At 39.0% G+C, this 15,043-nt stretch overlaps 1 protein-coding gene across 1 annotated transcript; it reads left to right on the top strand.

Moving 5' to 3' along the window:
- Nucleotides 1-3,748: 3,748 nt before the first annotated feature.
- On the top strand, nt 3,749-15,043 carry LOC147181029 (uncharacterized). The gene is made up of 13 exons (XM_086087431.1): nt 3,749-3,810; nt 5,042-5,144; nt 5,825-6,034; nt 6,745-6,843; nt 8,571-8,721; nt 9,666-9,979; nt 10,843-10,953; nt 11,276-11,426; nt 11,497-11,810; nt 11,901-12,002; nt 12,882-13,023; nt 13,104-13,214; nt 14,585-15,043. The coding sequence occupies exons 2-13, from the start codon at nt 5,043-5,045 to the stop codon at nt 14,638-14,640; spliced, it is 1,863 nt and encodes a 620-aa protein (XP_085943557.1). The 5' UTR covers nt 3,749-3,810; nt 5,042; the 3' UTR covers nt 14,641-15,043.

The following is a 15,043-nucleotide window of genomic DNA, read 5'->3' as shown; positions in this document are numbered from 1 at the left end:
AATTCATTAGAACTATTTCTATTCGTTTAAAAAAAAATCCACTTTTGTTAACAAAAGAATGAAAACCTAGATTTTTTAAAAAAAATACAGATATAAAATGTGTGATTAATTGTGAGTTAACTATTGAAGTCATGCAATTAATTACAATAATAAAAAAATTAACTGCCTGATGTGATGTAAAGATTATTAAAAATTCGGGGTGTCAGGCGATTAAAATTTGTAATCATAATTAATCACATGACTTCACTAGTTAACTCACAATTAATCACAAATTGTATATCTGTTCTAAATGTACAATTAAAAAAATATAGGTTTTCATACTTTTGTTAACAAAAGTAGAAAAAATGTTAAACTAATAGAAATCAATTTTTGACGTCTATAGCCGTCAATGGCAGTGAATGAGTTAATGGCAGACGGGATGAAGGACTTTTGACTGTCTAAGTTTTGCTTTAGGGCACATTTCTGCCCAAAAGTGTAAGAGAAAATTATTTTGATAAGACACGATCTTTTTAAATAATAATTATTTTTACCCTGTTATCTAAACAAATTGTGCCCGAGTCCCTCGAGTGAGTTCTAATCATTTTGGAGCACACTTTGACAGTGCCGTTTTAATTAAGCTGTTTTTGTCTTTTCTAAAGATAAAGGAAAATGTTTAAAGGCTTTAAATAAAAGTGTCATTAAAAAAAATTGCGCAAGGGTGTGTCACAGACATTCAAGTAATGAAGTTTCTGTTGACTTTGTTTGACAATCAGCTCAATTTTAGCTTTGAGTTCAAACACAGTTTCAAGGTATTTGTAAGATTCAATAACTTGCACCATTTATTGATGAATGATGATCCCTCCAATATAAATCAATTGGATATATGCCTTTATTTCACTTCAGTTATTTATATGTGCTGCAATCTTTTGTTGTTTTTGTGTGCGTGTTGTTTAACAAAAGCTCTGTGTGCCTTGAACTGTTAAATAAAGTTTTGTTTTTTTAATGAAACAAAATGGCTTGCTCATCTCTTTTCAATGAGTGTTACCGAAGGCATGTTACGCTTATATACATTTTTAAACATGTCTTCCTAAAAGCCTGAACTGAACCAACTCCTGAAATGCCGTCTGTCCGGTCGCTGTCAATTCTCGCAAACCGCGCTCGGCCTCCAAAAATATTCCCTTACTGGACTTGATTGAGCTCACCGTTCCGCACGCTCGTGACGTGCAGAGCGAGATTTACTGCACAATACCCCTTTGTTGCGTTTGGATCAAGTTTTTCTTGTTTCCCAAAACTATGTACTGTATTAAGTTTCACATGGTGTACTCACACTGGAGTCCAACGTGTTCATCTTTAATCACATGGGGTACATTTGTGGTTTTTGATTTTGACATAAAGGCGTACGTTGGGTCCGTAAAGAAAATTGTCTTTGCTGTTCACAAAACCATACGTTAGGTTCACTGACGTCTTTTGTGCTAACACAACACATATTTTAGGTTCATTGAAGACTGAAGTTTTTGATCTTTAAAGACGCTAAATTGAAATCGATGTTTAAAAAACATGTTAGACTCAAAAACTGTCTTTGATGTCCACGGGTTCATTGAGGGCAAAAACGTGTCTGATGAAAAACGCGCACGCTTGAAGGCAAACTGTTCTTGGTGTATTTGTGAGTGTGCAAGCTTGTCTTGTCTGTGCCAGTTCTATGATTGACAGGCCCCGAAGTCCAGGGTCTCCCGCCTCTCACCGTCAGCTGATCTGACATGTTTAGATTTTTATGGGCTTAGCTCACATTGTATTCCATGACACAATTTGTGACACATGATACACGAATTTGGAGTTTGGAAGACTTTTTTTAAAATGACGCGTCCGACTGACGCAACTCGCTCATCAACTTCCTTCTCGGTTAACGTAAAAGGGATGTGAGATGACTTGGCATTGTTGAGTTCTTTTTTTACGTGTGAGTCACCCCACCTTGCCATTAAGGTTTTAGTATGCCATTTGCTGATTGACAGCTGGTATTTTTCGCTTGGCACCCTCAACTGCGTTGATGGTGTAAACTTACAGTATACTGATAACATTCAATGCCACAAAAAGTCAGTAACTCGTGACAGTTGTTGCTTCCACTTTGCCGGTAATAGCCAGCCCCTAAAAACTTCGAGCTGCTCTGAAGTAATGGACATGATTTAAACTAACCATTTGAAAGCATCTCGGATGGATTTCTGCAATTCACTTTATTTTGGAGTCAGCCAGCCGCCCCCTCAAACATCACCTCAAAAATGCTCCCACTTGCCTGGAGCACGTAAGAGGGAGCACATAACTTCTTGCTGAGTTCATTGTAAGATTATATCTAATGGTCTCGCCCCGACTTACCTCAGTGAACTGCTCCATTTCTCCACGCCTGCTGGGTGCCTCAGGTCAGCTGACCAGCTGCTGCTAGAGGGTTCAAAGTTTAAGATGGATCTTAGAGGAGAGAGAGCCTCTTCTATTTTTGGTCTCAAACGACGGCACGACGGCCAGATGCACGTCAAACAAGCATCCTCCCTATTCATTTCCAAAACCCATTTTTCTTCCTTGGCTTTTAACACAGCTTAACATTCAGCAATTGTTTTAGCGTCTCATTTATTTGTATTCTTGAAACTTTTTCGTTGTTTCAGATTATGTTCAATTCTCTTAAATTCAATTTGGATTCATCTACAGTAAAGTATCGTGGTCCCACTATTATATTATATTTTGTTCTGCCACTCTTTATTTGGGGTGTAATTCCATGGCCACTGTGTAAATTTGAAAGAAGAAGAGCGAAAACAGGAAGTAGGCCTATTTCAAGCTCAGCCTCGTTTTTGCTGACAATTATTTAATGTTAAATCTTCAATGCTGATTTTTACGGCTACAAAAAGCGATGGCTGTAGATTTATTTTATAATGTGCATCTTTGGGCATGATTATTTAAGTATATTTTGAGATTAAAAGTTAAGTTTGTAAAAATAAAATAATAATAATAATAACAACATAATTTGTTTACTGTACATTATTGTAATACAGTATATACTGTAGATAGGATATACATTTATACAGTAATAATGAATATATTTTTGTCTCATCTGTTGCTCTTGCTCTCTCTCTCTCTCAATGTTTTTATCCATCTCAGGGGGCTGCCATTTTGCCTTCTACTGCCACCTGCTGTTGACTAACAATGACATCACAGTGCCTAAGGACTCAGCTTTCAAATACCACAACCAAACCGCCAAAACAGTTGATTCGTGATATAAAATTGAGTTGGGGATTCATTTGGAGATTTAGTTTAGGGTTAGGGATTGTTTTCATTTAATTGCCCCCATACCTTCATCTCCTTTGATGTAATTGAGGCTTAGTTTTACAAGCGATAATTATGTAATGATAGTATTTAAAAAAAATAAAAAAAAAAAAGCTGGAGAGGATAATGGTAATTATATGACTAAGTAGAAAAATCCTCCATGGATACTGAGTTAATCCTACTTCCCTCAACTGTGAAGTCAATTTGTGAGTGTTTTTGATACTTTCTTCATATTGATGCATGCACACATGAACACTTGGAAAGTAAGCGTGACTGCAACCCCCCAAAAAAAAATTCCTATGTCATTTCGCAAGGGCTCTTTTGCATTTTGGCATGATGAGGAAATGGAAAAGCACCTTGCAGGGAGGCGTGTTCCTTTCAGCCGCCACACCTTAGCGCAGCATCATGGGTGGCGTGTGCGCATATTTAAGGAGTGCACCTGCTTTCCACACGTATTCGCTCACTCCAAGGAAAAGGAAAAAGGACGCATTTAAGGCCGCTTTATTTAAAACTTCAAAAACTCAGGTAAGCCTCTCCAAATGGACTTTTAGACCACATTGTATTATTTAAGTAGGGACATTTTGTTTTTTTAAACAAATACTCACATTCTGGAAATACATTTTGACTGCAGACAAACAAAACTAAGTAAGTTAAAATTGTATGAATTGTTTACTTTTATTTGAAACACAAACAGAGTTGGTCTAAAGTGCGTACAATTCTGGGAATTTATCAAATTTCAACTCTAAACATGGTCTTTTATGCGAATGACAAGGAACATATTGTGGCAATCCAAAAGAAATCATATTTACGAAATTTATAAATTGTGTATTTTTATCCCAAATACAAAGAAGTCCTCCTCGGGTTGCTAAATTTGGTGGTTTATTTGTTATTCTATTTTTTCAGATTGTGAACTTTACATCATGATTAAGAAAAATCTTCAAGAACATACTGCTACTGCCCAATGGAAATCTCAAAATTTTGTGACTCTGAAATACAAAGAAGCCCGACAAGAGTTGCAAAATTCTGAGTTTGTTTAAAATTGTGACCTTTACATCTTCATTAATTAGTTTTAAAAGAATTACCAGAGATAGTTTGTCATCGCCTAATAGAAATAACATTTTGAAATTTTATGAATTGTGAATCCTACCTAATATGCCTCAAGTTGCAAAATTCAATATTTTTTTTAAACTATGAACTTTACATCTAAGCGGAATCACGAGGAATATATTGTCACCGACTAATAGAAATGGTCACATTTTGTGAATCTGAAATACTATCGCAGTCTGCCAGTGGTTGTTAAATTTGGGAGAATTTTTTTTTTAAGTTGTAAACTATACATCATAATTAAGGGAAATTTACGAGAATCACCAAGAATATATTTGGCGCTGCCCAAAATAAATCTCTAAAATGTATTAATCTAAAATACACAGAAGCCCATACAGGAATGTAAACATCTAGGTTTTATTTGACTTTATTGGGAATTTAACAACATGATTAAGGGGAGCGCATGGGAATCACCAGAAATATTTTCTCGTAACAGAAACCACATTATATTTTATGAATTTTACTTTTGTCCGAAATGCGACAAAATAGAATCCTACTTTTGAATGTAAATTTTCAACTAGGTTATAAATTGCTGGGGTAAATATTATTCATGTGCTGTATTAATCATTTAGTTGTTTTTTTTAAAGCAAATATGCTGGAAATATATATTTGAAGTGAGTAATTGCGTCCTTTTTCTCATTGGCCATTTTAGAATGCATCGAGGACTCGTCTTGGTGGGGGCCATGTTGGCTGTTTTGGCGGCACTTCCGGCCGTGCGAGGAACAGATCATTTGACTTTCGACAACACCATGGAGGTTTGCTTCCTTCTTCTCGTTGACTCAAAACGGACTTTCATGTTTACAAAAAAACAACAACAACGTATATTGAGGATCACTGAAGATGTTCTTGGATTTTTACCAACAACACTTAAGTTAGTAACGTGGAAGACAAATTTTCCTTAAGGCCTCCAAAAGGAGTTTTTTGGGTTTGGCTTGATGCCACCAAAAAAAAACGCAAAATGGCTTCATTGAAGGCTTAATTGTGTTTGATTCACAAGTTGGCTTCATTAAAGATCGTCTTTGATGATAAATGTTTTCTAATGTTTCCAAAAACATCTGTGTAAGGTCCGTTCAAGATTTGTCTTTGATGATACCAAAAATACAGATGGAAATCTGATGACTCAAATGGTCTTTGATGCTCACCTAAACGCAGAAGTTTTCGCTTTGTTGAAGATGGTCTTTGATGCTTACAAAACATAGCTGAGATTGACTCGACTTGAACGTCTTTGATGCTACTAAAAACACGTGTTCACTGAAGATTAAATTTCCATTGACGTTTACAAAACCACGCTGAAGACTACATACTCGATGTTTTCAGAGCAACAAAGTCCAAGACTCAAAATCACCTTTGGCGCTTCCTGTTTTTTTGTTTTGCAAAACTGTCCGACTTGCTTTCAGCAAATAATTAAAGGCAAATCTTTGCATGGTCTTCTCAGGCAAACGTCACCCGAGAAGGCTGCGACGTCACCAATCTGTGTCTGGAGACGCCAAACGACTGCGACCCTGCGGGCAACAACACCGAATGTCTGTTTGTGTCCTTGAACGCGGACGCGCCCATGTCCACCGACGGCTTCAACCTGTCCGTCAGTCTCAGCGGAAACTCCTCGGATTTAATTGCCTTTGGACTCACGCAGAATTTCAATATGGTGAGAGGAACATGAAACAATATCAGAGAGCCAGCCAAAAGAAATTGTCAAGAATATTTTGATGGTGCCCAGTAGAAGTCACGTAACTCCAAATTTCCGTTCGCCTTGAGATGTCAATAACTACTTGACTTTCTAACAACATTGAAGGCAACTAAAGGAAATAAACAAGAGTATATTGGTAGCGCGCAATAGAAATGAACCTGAAATACAATGATGTTTGCGTCATCATTAAAGGAAATGTATGAGTCAATTAGAAATCACTGCATTCCGTGAATCCAAAATACAAAGACGCCCACAGAGGGTAGCCACATTTTGTCTATGGATTTCACATTTGTAACTTTCCATCATCATGAGGAGAATATTGTACCGCTCAATAGAAATTAGTCATCTAATCATTTTGCGAACTTTTGTTTTGTTTATCCAACACCCTCACCACCGGGAGGTCCAAAAATGTCAGGAATTTTGTTTAATAGTGAAATGAATATCATGATGACAAGGAATTTATGGGAATTACACAATAGAAATCTCTGATTGAAACATTTGGGACTTGTGTGGTCTCATCAGAACCAACAAAAAAGCCAGCGTAGTGTTGGCAAGATTCCATTTATTTTCCAAATGACAAAACTTTTCACCATCTTTAGAATGGTTGATTGTCTTAAAGGCCGTTTTTGTGATCATGAATGAACTCATCAGTCTTTGTCATCACACAGAGCACCACCCAGCTGTTTGTCTGCGGAATCAACAACGGCTCATTTTTCTTCCAAACCCTGCAGAGGAGCTCGAACGGTACTCTGATGCCAAACGAGAGGGTAAGCCATCCATTCTTCCTTCTTTCCTGCCTGCCGTCGTCCCAAAACCATCTGTCCTAAAATGTCTTGTGATCAAACATTGTTGTTGAGCTCATGTGACGGCTTCGCATGCAATTAGTCAGTCAAAACCCGTTCCTGTGTCAACTCCAGCAAAAAGTGACAGCAGCTCGAGAATGTTCTCAGCAAAGTCAAAACCAAACGGCCTGAATAATTCTTATGGGAGTCGTTTGCAGGGAAATAGTTTAGACCGCTTTCATTTAGATTTTTGTAAATACATTCTTTTTCCACCAAAAAGCTATTTTTTGTTGATGCTGGTATTTTATAGAAGTCACTATAAAAAAAAATTAGCATAAAAGTCACAGAATACATCTTTTCACAAAAAAAATACGTGTTTTCTGCATTTTGGGGTCCAAAATGGGTGGTTTGGGTGAAACAAAGCCATGTTCTACTGATTACTAAAAAGAAGAAAAAATAATAATTTTGTGGTGAAAGAAGATTGTCCAATCTTTCGTCTGGTAGTTTCTGCATTGTACATAAAACCCAATATTTAACACGTATGATGAGACAAAATTCTCTAAATTGGTTGGCTGTCTCAATAGGTTTTCTTTTTTTTCTTTTTTAAAGGATGGCACTGAAAGACTTCTTTCAATTTTTATTTTATTTTAATCTTTTCATTCAAAACATTTTGACTATTTCATTTCAGTTAGCAATACAGAAATGCAGTGTAGCAAATGTTTTTCAGAGTTTTCAAAGTAAAAATATTTTTTTTCAAATGTTTTATTTTGGGGTGGTTGGGGGGGGGGGCAAAGCAGTCAGCTTTCTTGGAGGACAATATTTTTTTATTTCAAGGATTTGTACAACTTTAAATTAAACAAGGTATCTAATTATCAATACATTTAGCAATTAATTTGTGTTTAGTTGCTGATTAATTGATGAACTGCTGCACCTCTAACAAACACGCCAAAATAGAGCTGATTCCATAATGTCCTATTTGACATGCTTAAACCAAACTGCACGATTTTGATTATAATCAAGAAAAAACATGAGCGATTAGGAGCTATTTTTGTTGTCAACAAATGCAGCTTAAGATGTATATGCCATTAACAATGGGCAAAACATTGAAGAAGCAAGGATGGTCTAATCTCATGATTTTTCCCCCCGTGCAGTTGAGCGTGCCCTTGTAAACAAAAATATTTGAATTTTTTTTGTGTACCCTCAAATGCCATATAGGGTTCATTTTTATTGCCAAGATTTTTTTTCTTAACGATCTACTTTGTCAGGATAAAGTAATTTTTTCCCAAAGTTGGCAAAGGTTAAGAAACAAAACTCAAATATCACTTTTATTGTCATTGTAATATAGTCCAATTTTTTAACAGAATGTTTGTTTGTTTTTATTCTTTTGTTTCAAAAGCTTTTGCAATACATGAACAAAAAATCCCTCGTGCGATGATGTTGGATTGGCCTTAAAACTGGTTTAGTTTGTTTTACGCATGCCTCCATATATGGGCATGAACATGTAAAAAAAATATTTTAATGCAAATGATTTTTATGTATGACATCATACACCGACAACTTCATCAAAGTTACTTTGCAATGGAGGCCTCAAGGCTGTTTGTTCTGTGCACATGAATAACAAACAGAAGTTGTTGGGTTTTTTTCCCACCTGTTTACATCACGCCTCATGTGAGCCTCACCCTTCCTAACTTCTTTCCTTACCACTCCGTCAGAACACGAGCCAGATCCGCAGCAGAGTGAACGGCACCCTCATCCAATGTGAATTTATCATTCCAAATGTGAACACAAGCATGAAGGGCGAGACCTTGGACGGCACCACGGCCGTTGTCGTCGCGGGAGATGGAATGGTGAACGCTTCCACCGGTAAGTGGCGTGTCTTTTTTTTGGGTCTTTTCAATTGGCTGCTTTCACACCTGGAGTTTGACAAACGGGTTCATAAACAATGCCGTGTTAGAGCCCGGACGACCACGCCTCGCAGCAGGTCTTAGACCGGTTGATTTGGTTTGGACCTGGGAGGTTTCATCATGAGTAAGACAACGGTAGGAGAATTACAGGGAATATATCAATGCCGCCCAATAGAAATCATCTAGTTCCACGTTTGGTAATCTTAAAATCAAAGAAACATGTTCTATGGTAGCAACATTTTTTACGATTTCCGACATTCTGTCATTATTGAGGAGGAATTTACTTATGGAAACTTGAGAAGTACAAGGGAAAAATTATGATCACTTAATGGAAATCATGTTGTTACACACTTTATGAAGGAAAGAACCGAATCTTAAGGTTGCCAAATTCCATGGGTTTCCAAAACAAAGAACTTTATGACACCATTCAGGGGAATTTATGGGAATTACAAAAAAGATGCCAGTGCCTAATAGAAATCAGAAATCTTAATATTGTGATTTTTTGTTAAAAAAATAAATAAAAATAGACAATGGTTGACAAATTCTGTGAATTTTCGAAATTGAGAACGTTGCATCATCACTGAAGAGAGTTGGTGATAACCCAGAATGTATCTGCACGTCCCAATAGAAATCATGTATCACCAAATTTTACGAGTCTTATATTTGAAACACTAAAAAAACAATTTTCCAAATTGTGAACATTACACAATCGTGTAGTGAAGTTATTCCAAAAATTACCAAAAATTTGCTATTGCCACCCAATAAAAAAATCTCCAGATTCTGTGAATCCGAGTGTGAGTGCAAGTGTGAAAGCTTTTTACAGTACATACGTGAAGGGATTCATGTCTGGAAGTGGACGCATGGAAATGTTCTAATGTTCACTCTTGTTTCTGACTTCTTCAGGACTGACCGAGACTTTCACGCTCCGTCTGTTCACCGCTCAAGCAGTCAACCTCACCAACGCTGTTGGCACCGTCACCGTCACCGAACCCACCCCCGCCCCTCCAATTACTCTGAACATCAATCGGGGCGGCTGCGGAAACATCAAACTGTGCGTTGAGACACCGGACAACTGCAACCCTCAGGACGACGGCGAGTGTTTGTTCACGTCGTTGGACACCACCGATGCCACGATGGAAACCTTCAACATCTCGGTGGAGCTCGCCGGACAGTCCAGCGGATACGTCGCCATGGGACTCAGATCAAATCTGTTAGAGGTGAGATACAACCGGGATCGCCGAATGTTCGAAATCAAATGCGGTGATGAGATTTGGTGATTTTTTTTACCAAAAATGATTTAAAATTAATCTATGGGAATTACAAGGATTTTGGTGTCCAACAGAAATCTGACTATTTTATTGATAAAAAATACAAAAAAAAAGACCACCTAGTGTTGCAGAAATCTGCCCAGTTGAAAGAACAATTGTGAACTATCCATTATTAGGGAAAATTGTGTTGTTGCCCAATTGAAATTCTCTTTTTTTTCAAGTTATGTTTCAGGGGTATTAATGGGAATTACCAGGAATATTTTGTTTCCGCCCAAGAGAAATCACATATCTCAAAATTGTATGTAGTGCATATCGGTAGTTTTCTCCGAAATACAACGGAGCCTATCTAGAAGCAAAAATGTGGGATTTTTTCATATTTAATTGTGAACTTTAAATTATTATTCAGCTACATTTCTGGGAATTACCTGGAAGGTTTTGTTCCCACCCAACAGGAAACTGGTCACATCACGAAATATGATGGATTGCGTAGCTTCAAATGAACAAAGGAGTTTACCTACATGCAAAACCATGTGTTTAAAAAAAACGAAAACAAATATTTACTGTGAACTGTCCAGGAAACTATTGTTTCCCAAAACATAAATCTCTAAGTTGTGGTGACTTTTTTTTCTTAATTCAAAAGATTTTTATTTTGAAACTGTGAACTTTACATCAAGACTAAAGGGAGGACAACCAGGAAAATGTCTTCGCCCAATAGAAATCTCCAAGCCCATCTCGGGTTGCAGAACTCGGATTTGTGTGTGCTTTCAGTCATGAGTAGAATTTCATCCATCTTTCTATTTGTGTCTCCTCAGAGTGTCATCAATCTTTACATCTGCGGCAGAAACAGCAGTGACGACAACTCATTTGTGTTCCTCACACGGGACCTAAACACCACCAGCAATTCACTCACTCCAGTGCAAAGGGTGAGGCTTCCAATTTAATTCCACATAATTGCTATCTATCAGATGCTGGGGTGCGAGCAGGTCCCAAGTCTTACTTTCGAAATTCAAGCAAGTCCCAAGTTGAAAATCGAGCAAGTTGAGTCCTTACTAAATATACATTTTTTAAATCAAGTCATTAAAAGTCCTAAAATTGCCAACTTAAGTCTGACTCAAGTCAAGTCACATGACTATGGTGACTCAAGTCTCTGGTGTCAACAGCTCCTTGATAAATCCTCATTTGCCCCTAATTACACGCCATTTTGTCTAAATGTACACCATGTCTGCTGTTTCTCTGTCTTCACAGCAAGTGGCCGATGTCCGTTACGCCGTGAATGGCATGTCCATCCAATGTACCTTCACCATCGTCGGCATAAATTCCACTTCCATGAGCAGACAGGATATCACAGGAACCAGCAACATCGTGGTGTTGGGAACTGGAGCATCCATACAAGATGGTAAGTGAGACACTCGAACCTGTTGGCCATGACGATGAAGACATTCCTCACCCCTGCTTCCTTCCTCCAGATGTAATTAGTGCGTTTGTCAGCAATGAAAGCACCGAAGTCTTGGACATCTCGGACCCTGACGCCAACGTCGTCAACATCATCGCACCGGTGGTTTTGTCCTCTTTGAACATCACCCGGGAAGGCTGCGGCACCACCAATCTGTGTCTGGAGACGCCAAACGACTGCGACCCCGTGACCCAACCCATGTGTCAGTTCATGTCAAGCAATTCCTCCGTGTCCAGTAACGACATTTTCAACTTGACCGTCAGACTAAGTGGATATTCCATGGGATACGTGGCACTCGGACAGTCTCAGAGTCAGGATTTAACGGAGGTGAGGCAAACTGTCTGATCAGATGGCGTAGAACCAGAGGGAGGCGGTAGAAAACTGACGGCAGGATTTTCGTCTCCATTTTATTCACAGGGCACAAGCTCAGTTTTCGCCTGTGGAAACGACACTGGCGTATTATTCATCAGAACCTTCACCAGAAACAACACGGATGGCACTCTTACTTCAGTTAGCAGGGTGAGGTTTCCACTTGGCACTTGCCCATTGCTATCTCCTCATAATGCTACACTTGGGCATTTTCCCCCTCTCAAATATGAGCAGAACCAGTAAATTAAAGGTCCCGGGAGCAATGGTGCTTAACCTTGAAAATAAAATAAAATATATTCAAGATATAGAGTTCACTGGTGAGCAAAATGAAGAGGGAAAGTAGCCGTTAAAACAACCACCGCTGCTTTCACAAGATGGGGACCCAGGGGCAGCAGACACAATGAAAACAGCAGAGGCCCCAGATTGGAACCCTGTGGAACACCATACATTCCGTTATACATGTGAATTCATATCGCACATATTCATCCGACCAATTTCTTTTTTTTGCTCAACATAGTTAGTACGGAGGGGTTACAACAAAGACATCACACGATGTACCATGATCACAAGAGTCTAAAGTCGACTGAGTGCACCAAATTCCCCGCAGAACAATCAGGCCAAGCAATGTAGCGTGGTCGTCTTCAGCCAATGATGGCCACACAGGGCGGATCATCACCAATCATATGAGTCGGGTGTGTGTCTTGACCTCTGGCGAACCTCTGAGACTGACTTACAAGACAACTAGGTAAAAGCTTCAAGGGCAAGCTTCTTGAACCTGGAGATGATTAACCCACGAGCTGGGTTGGTAAATTACTAAATAAATTAGTTCACCGGGTACAGCTTCTAAACCACTTAAGAGTATTAGTTCCCAACAGGATTAGTAACTCTAAAGGTGCCCAGCATAGCAAGGTCAGAAACTTACCCCAGAAATAAAGCCAGGTTGTTTACTGCTCATTGCTATGAAAAAACCCAATACGTTGTCTAAGGCATGTTCTCAACAACCCTCCCAACACTACCTTCTCTCCACAGGACGTTGACAACTTGGCCATCGCGGTGGACAGAAGGTCCATCGAATGCCAGTTTACCCTCCTTAATTTGAACTCAGTGGACGCCAGGGAGACCAACGGGACCGTCGCACAGGTCTTCCTAGCAAACGGAACGTTGGCTGATGGTAAGTCCGAAAACGCTCAACCAAAAGTAAGCATAGAGGTGTTTTGGAGGGTTTCACCTCTCTTTGCCATCACTCTACAGATGGTAGTCTCAACGCTTTGAATGTCCTTGTGGCGCAGCGGTTGAACCTTACCTCACCCACTGGTCAGGTCATCATTATGAATGGCGCCCGGGCTGAAAGGAGCAGTGGCGGTAAGACAAAATTTAATTTTAAATAGCTCTTGGGCTGGGGGGGTGGGCGCGTTAATTGGGTCAAAAATGCCCCCACCCAAATTTTGGAGTTATTTAATGCAGAAAGGGTCATATTAAATTAGTAACCCACAAAGCAACCCAACCGACCCAATTTTTTGACCTAAGTAGAGGATTGGTAAAAAAAATAATTTAAAAACAGTTTTTACCCTACATTGTTTTATACAAAATGACCCTTTTTTTTTTTAACCCAAGTAAAGGATCGAACCAATATTTATGAGTTGTTTTACACTGAAAGAACCATTTCTTGACTCAAAGTTGGGTCAAATTGACCCATAAAGTGGATCGGTCCATTTTTGATCCATGATTGGGTTACTTTTGACCCAAATGTTTTTAGAGTGTTGGTTATTTAGTAGACCCAAATTTTGGGGTTAATTTAATAACCCAATTGAATTGGGTAAAAAATTAAACAACCCCGCTTTTGCGATTATTTAACCCAAAAAGGGTCCAATTAAATTAATAACACACAATGTTACCATTTTAGGGGGATTGTTTTGCGAGTTATTCATTCGACCCAACTTTTTGGGTTAAGTGAATGACCCAAAAAGTTGGGTTGGCCCCTCTTCGACACCAATTTTGGGGTATTTTTTACCCAACTGATTTTTGAGTGTATGCAAATGCATCTTGCATTGTTCCTGAAAGGATTAGGCCGCATCGTTTGGAATCAATGCAACCACAGAGATATCAAATCGACGCCTCCTTAAAATAATCGTCTATGGTTCCCCCCACCCAGATTTTTCAAGATGCACAAAAAATTGAACCATTTGCATCATGAGGAGATGATTTAGGCAAAAATTACTTTGTCAATTATTTTAAGAGGGTGACAAAAGACGCAGCAGGACAATCGACGACACACCGCCAATGCGCCAAGGGCCAACGTCAAAATACAAGCACAGACAATAATGACGTAGACATCAATGCTTTGTTAAGCTTTTATTTTGAAGTTGGCCACTGCATCTGCCGAGTGTTGAAAGCACACCTCACAACTTAACAAAAGTTCTCGCAGTCATAATACCAAATTGCTCCTCAAAAAGTTCCAAGGGCGAGAGTTAGGTTTCCGAACCTTTCTCGAGAGGAGCACTACCCAGAAACATTAGACAAGGGTTCTTGCAGTCTGAATTGCTCAATTGGTCCTCCAAAAGTTCCTTGCCTGAACATTTGGGACAACTCTCCCATCAGGCTTAGTAAACTTACCCCAAAAAGTCAAGTAAGACAAGAGTCTTGGCGGCAAAAAGAAATGCATTTGTCAATTGTCGGGTTCAAGTCATGGTGGAAAGTTACTCAAAAATGTGTCCATTCTCTTCCCCTCCCAGCCATGCTGATCCTGCTGAGCAGCCTCGTCACACTGCTGGCCGCGTTCCGAGGCTAAGAAGAGTCAGAAACAAGACGAGGCCGCCAACCGTTTTGCTGACGATAGTTACAGTGCTCGCCGCAATGCCTGTAAAAACACATCGTGTGTTCTGACACATTTTTTGTTTGTTTTTGTCTGTTTGCATGTATTCTTTTTTTGACTACTTAGCAGTGTAAAAAGCCGTTAGTGGGATTTGCGTTGAGCTGCGACGTCTCGTGTGACGGGTGCAGTCTTCATGAAAACAGCTCATTAGACTCTCTTAGTCGTGTCTCGTCTGACGAGTTTGAATTGTTTGAGTTAGAAACCCAGCCCTCATCACAATTATCTCTTATCCGTGTTCATTTGTTATCTGCCAGCGATGTAAAGTATTTATGGATGCCTAAACAGCATGAATAAAGTTGAAACTATGAGTAAACTTGAA

The sequence above is a fragment of the Leptonotus elevatus genome, chromosome 1 (assembly GCF_054856555.1).
Source record: "Leptonotus elevatus isolate MCC_2025b chromosome 1, RoL_Lele_1.0, whole genome shotgun sequence".
Lineage (NCBI taxonomy): Eukaryota > Metazoa > Chordata > Actinopteri > Syngnathiformes > Syngnathidae > Leptonotus > Leptonotus elevatus.
Note: the sequence above shows the minus strand (reverse complement) of the source record. Positions and strands in the feature narration are given on the sequence as shown.